The 6,121-nt window shown below is 40.4% G+C and overlaps 1 protein-coding gene across 1 annotated transcript; it reads left to right on the forward strand.

Moving 5' to 3' along the window:
- The first annotated feature begins 330 nt into the window (after nucleotides 1-330).
- On the forward strand, nucleotides 331-2,010 carry LOC122052099 (venom phosphodiesterase 2-like). Its single transcript, XM_042613503.1, has one exon. It carries the CDS (start codon nucleotides 375-377, stop codon nucleotides 1,851-1,853), a length of 1,479 nt encoding a protein of 492 aa, XP_042469437.1. The 5' UTR covers nucleotides 331-374; the 3' UTR covers nucleotides 1,854-2,010.
- Nucleotides 2,011-6,121: the final 4,111 nt, after the last annotated feature.

Genomic DNA, 6,121 nt, shown 5'->3' on the forward strand with positions numbered 1-6,121 from the left:
TCCAATAATTACTCGACAAAGTTTGTGAGGATTTATATTTTATAGTAAGATGTTATCTGTACGTTTGCCTCACTAATTTTGGTTGTATGCATGGCATTTGCTATTTATCGTAAATGAAAAAGGAAATTAATTGGCATTTAACTCATTTCAGTAAATTAATTAATTGGATTTTATCTCAGCTCTTTGACCATTAGCAATCCAAAGTCACAGGCCAACCTGTCTCAGTTATTTGACTCCTAAGAACCGAAATTTGTCTTCTCTTCCCTCCTCCCTTCGGGGAATAAAGCACACAGCGCATGCAGAACAGAAGAAAACAGAAGAGAACAGATGACATTATTATTATTATTAAAGGAGCGACCTTTTGATATTCTACGATGGGTTCTGTTCCCTTTTCAATATCGACTCCTCCCTCTCCTGCCCAGCCCATAGGAGTTGAATATGATCCTTCCAACCAGACCACCGCTCTTCTCTCCGCCGTCGCCTCCGATTCCTCTTCGGGCCTCCGCCGATCTAACACCACCTACCTCGTCTCTGCCTTCGTGGTCGTCACCTGCGCCTCCGTGGCTGTCGCGGCCGCTTTCGCCTTCGTCTTATTGCCCTCCTCCTCCCCCGCTTCTGCAGACCAAGATTCCGCCTCTGATCTGTCGCACTCCGCGCGGCCACTCGCCAAGCTCTCCCGCCCCGTCGTTCTACTCGTATCCTCCGACGGGTTCCGCTACGGTTACCAGTTCAAGACCGACGCGCCCAACATCCGCCGCCTGATCGCCAATGGCACCGAGGCGGCGCCCGGGCTCATATCGGTCTTTCCCACCCTCACCTTCCCAAATCACTACTCCATCGTCACCGGCCTCTACCCGCCCTACCACGGCATCATCAACAATCACTTCATCGACCCGATCTCTGGCGCCTCCTTCACGATGAAGAGCAACGAACCGGAGTGGTGGCTCGGGGAGCCGCTCTGGGAGACTGTCGTCGACCACGGGTTCCACGCCGCCACCTTCTTCTGGCCTGGATCCCAAGTCAAAAAGGGGCGTTGGGATTGCCCTCCCAGGTTCTGCAGGCATTACGACGGCTCGGTGCCGTTCGAGCATCGCGTGGACACCATCTTGAGCTACTTCGATTTCCCAAGCTATGAGATACCCGTGTTCATGACCCTTTACTTCGAGGACCCAGATAAGCAAGGGCACAAGGTCGGTGCGGACGATCCAGAGATCACTGCTGCAGTAACTCGAATCGACGACATGATCGGGAGATTGATCGTCGGCCTGGAGAAAAGGGGGATCTTCGAGGACGTGACTATAATCTTGTTAGGTGATCATGGAATGGTGGGAACTTGTGATAAAAAACTGATCTTTCTTGATGCTCTGTCTCCGTGGATCAAAATTCACCGAGACTGGGTCGAGTCCACTAGTCCTTTGTTGGCAATTCGCCCGCCTGCCGGCGTGGCGCCGTCGGAAGTGGTGGCCAAGATGAACGAGGCACTGAGTTCAGGCAAGGTGGTACACGGAAATTATTTAAAGATGTACCTGAAAGAGGATTTGCCAGAGAGGCTCCATTACTCGGCGAGCTACAGGATTCCGCCCATAATTGGATTGCTGGCGGAAGGCTACAAGGTGGAACTGGAGAAGACGAAAGACTGCGAGTGCGGTGGCGCTCATGGCTATGACAACGCATTATTCTCCATGAGGACAATTTTTATTGCGCACGGTCCTCAGTTTGCAAGGGGAAGGAAGATTCCATCTTTTGAGAATATAGAGATTTACAATGTGATCACCTCCATTCTGAAGCTGAAGGGTGCTCCCAACAATGGATCGGAATCGTTTCCTAGCACTGTTCTTCTCGCAAATGCTTGAATGTGATTAATGTACTAGGAAATATGCAATGAGCTTCCATAAGCAGCAACATCATCACTCACCGACCTTACCAAGAGAGTGAACGTTAAAAGGGATATAGTGCTTATCGATCTCGTCGTTTTCAATTCTTTTACTCAATGCATTATAAATTATGTCACTGTTTCTGATTTGGGAATCAGTAGTTCCCATTGTCGAAATTTCCAACACAAACATGAATGATCCTTATCATAGAAACCATCTTACTCGGATTTATGTTCTCACCTAGTCATGACAACCACCAGTTTCAAGTAAGGCCAGATAACTGATAATTAGTTCACTTCGTCAGCTATCAAGATTGTTTTGTATAATAAGGCCTCATCTCCAGTTTCAATTTTTTTTTAATAAGATCTGTAAAGATCCAGGAAAGTCATAGCTGACCTCTCATGGCTCATGTTTCACTTCCTTCACACACATGGAACCCATTGTGCACGGTGCAGATTATAAAAATTGGGTGATCTGCCACCAGGTTATTTAAAACTTGATATGGACAGTTGGACGACAGTTTATCTACACAAAAAGACTAAAATCTAATGGGAATAACATGAATTCATAACTACCAGACAGTTTGACGACTGTTCTCTACACCATATAAGGGGAGATTCTCTTAATTATTCGACTGTGCTGGATGGCTGGTCGATGAAAGATGTCGGCTAAGGCATGTGTTCACGCGGGGCACGCCTGGTGGTGGGTAACTCACAGTGGGACAATCATCCGGAATCTATCCACTGACCATACTAGTAAACCGAAAAGTATTCTTGGATGTATATTCAAACGTTACCCACGGCGGGACAATCATCTGGAATCTATCCACTGACCATCCTAGTAAACCGAAAAGTATTCTTGGATGTATATTCAAATGGTAAAATTTTTTCAGCTCATTTTTCACCGGAAGACAAATCACGTAGAGCATCGTCAATCTATCATCAAAATATCAAATTTAATATAAAATTAGTATCAAAATACTCCAATTCATACATCAAATTTCACACCATATTTAGTGTGGAAGAGAGTTTTTGTTTTTTAATTTTATTATATAATTAATAAAATCTAATAAAATTAATTTATAATTATTATTTTCTTTGTCTTTACTTATATGATAATTAAATGCAATTGTTATTTATTATAAATTTAAATTAAGTGTATTTAGTAACATATTTAAATTTTATTTTATATATATATATATATATATATATATATATATATATATATATATATATATATATATATATATATATATATATTAATTGGATGGTGAATTTTAAAAAATTTAATCTATCAAATATTAATAAAGTATTAATTTTAAATATAATAGTTATCATATAAAAATGTTAATAAATTTAAATGTAGATTGATAATTAAATTATGAATAAGAAAAATAAAATATTTTAAAGAATATTTTGTGTGTGTGTGTGATATGGTATGAATGAGTTAAAGTTGAAATAATGTTTGGTGTTGAAACTGCATCATTTTAGTATGAAAATTATACCAATATAGTGTTATGGGTTGGAAATGATCTTGTAGTGCCCGAGTTGATATTATCTTTTGATTATTCACTAAAAAAAATTTAACTATTACATCATTTCTCAGCAATATTCTTCTTGCAAATGCTTTAATGTGATCAATGTATTAGGAAATATGCAATATATATATATATGATCTTCCATAAGCAATAACATCATCACTCACTGACCTTACCAGGAGTGTGAATGTTAAAAAGGGTTATAGTGCTGTGCTTAACGATATATCTCGTCGATTTCAATTTATGTAAGTATATACTTAATTAAGGATAAAGTTTATTCGAGTGAAAAGATATAAGAGACTAAGAGTAGCATATGATAGAAATTAATAAAGAAATAAACATTGTGTTATTTATGTTTTATGTGCAAATTTATCATCTTTTCTTTTCTTACCTCTTATATATATTTTTAGTCAAATAATAAATTATTGGACAATCTATTGAAGTTTTCAAATGCAGTGGATATATGTGAGTATTTTCATTTAAATCAAATGTATTTAACTTTAGTGTCATAGTATTAGGCATCCTTAACGGCACGAGGAATAAAATAATCAATCATACAGATACAAGTCTGAACCTTTTAGGACAAACAATTCAATCTCAATATATGCATTCATATTTTTATATTAAAGTGTTGCTCAGAATTCAAATTTTGATTTTATGTTACCACAAGCATATAGGCTTTGGAAGGAAGCTAGGTAGATCATTAGAGATTCTTGATAATGCACTAGATTGCTCATATCTAACCATAGAAATCCAATGAGTTTGTTACGTGTACAAGATAATATATCAAAGGCAAACCAACAATGGCAGAAGGTGTGATGATGCTGGCAAGTGAGAACCAATTCCAAATTTCATTTAAAGAACCTACTGTAATATCGGCTATTGGGGGAGAGCACTTCACTATTAATAAAATGAGTCTTACAATCACGTTTGATAAGGTGAATAATGTAGGACTCCCAAAGTTGTGGCTAAAATAAGAAGGATAGCTAATGTGGTGGTCAAAGTTAAGGAAGGGTCAACACTTGGGATTAACATGGCCGACCGAGTACTTCAGCCGATCGAAACTATTGTCTGATCAGCTTCCGAGTCCTCCAGGCTCAGTTGAAGCCTGAGTCCTCCTAGCTCGATGGAGAATCGAATCCTCCTACCTCAACGGAGAATAGAGTCCTCTCATCTTGATCGGAGCTTCTAGACATAATTAAGGTTTGACCAGACTCTTGTCCGATCAAATGTCAAGTCCCCGAGATGGTCAATCTTCCTTAGCTGACTTAACCTGTCTAAGAGCAATATTCGACCAAACAACAGAGATGACTCGGCCAGCTCACCCATTAAAGTATGACCCGTCATCCCAAAAGCCCAATATTCCTCTTTGACATCTTGTGTAATCGTTGTCAGAGAATCAAGGGAATATTCCCTATGCAGTCCATACGGTGGAAGTTTCCACCCTGCAAGCTTAGAAGTGGTAGGCCCAATTTAGGAAAGACTATAAAGTGTCAAAATGGTTGATCCTATTTTAGCAATGCATTGATATTCATGCAGAGGAAAAAATAGTACTATATAAGGGGTCTCCTCCTAATAACATAGGTACACAAGGCAATGCTATATTAAACTACACTATCATCATTCCTTGTTCTTCATTTTTTCCTCATTCCTCTGTCTAACTTGAGCATCGGAGAGCATGCATTGGAGACTCCTCCCTGGCCTAGTTACTGACGTTTTCTTCTTCTAGCTCTTCTCTTTGACATGGAAACTTGATCACGACACCAGGTTCTTCCTGCTCGGAGTCTTCTCATCGTCAACTTCGAAGCCACCTCACTAGCTCACAATTTTCCCTAATTTCATATAGGATCAAATTTGGTATCATCTGTGAAAACTTTGTCTGTTTCTGAAATGCAAAGATAGAAGAAGCTAGAGCATAAAAGATAGCGCAATAACAAGTTGTTGGACACCCTTTATCGAATGACCTAGCATTCTCAGTGACAGAACCTCACACTGAGCGGAGGACCAGGGCAGAAGGGCCGATAGAGTTTCCCCCTGTCCCTCCTCTGGCCAGTTTCAATCAGGTACCCGTACAACCGATCAATTTTCCTCCCATGCCCCCATCTCGAATCGTATACCATAGGATGTTGTTCCGTATGCCTCTCGATGACATGAGCCGCCTAGAGAGACCCTAAGGATCATCCTTGGGAGATGCACCCACTCGGGATCCGCGGCAAGGGAAGGCTCCAGCCCCTAGTGGATCCCCCGAATGGCTGAGTATGCTATTTTCCCTGGAAATATTGGAGGATAAATTGTCACCCCATTTCTGACCTCTTGTCATTTAAGAGTATGGAGGCACAACTGACCCGGAGGATCACCTGCTCAAGTTTGAAAATGCAGTCATCCTCTATCAATATACGGATGATGTAAAGTGTTGAGTGTTCTTGATTACTCTCTTGGGCTCCTACTATCTCCAAGATGCTGAAGGAAAGAATTTAGATCGGCTGTGGAGCATAAATTATTTGCAACCCTATCGGGTATTTGCAAACCTATCGGGCCTAAGAGTATGTTTGTAACGCATTTATATATTCTTTTGAGTATTCACGCTTAATGAAATGTAGGCAAACTAAGCTCAAAAGATAAAAAAATTCCAAACTCTAGTACCTTAACGCTGAGCTGTAAGCGAGTTTCCCTATGCCCTTCGACCATCTGGTCGGAGGTTCAATTCCAG

Source organism: Zingiber officinale, chromosome 1B (assembly GCF_018446385.1).
Source record: "Zingiber officinale cultivar Zhangliang chromosome 1B, Zo_v1.1, whole genome shotgun sequence".
In the NCBI taxonomy this organism is placed as follows: domain Eukaryota; kingdom Viridiplantae; phylum Streptophyta; class Magnoliopsida; order Zingiberales; family Zingiberaceae; genus Zingiber; species Zingiber officinale.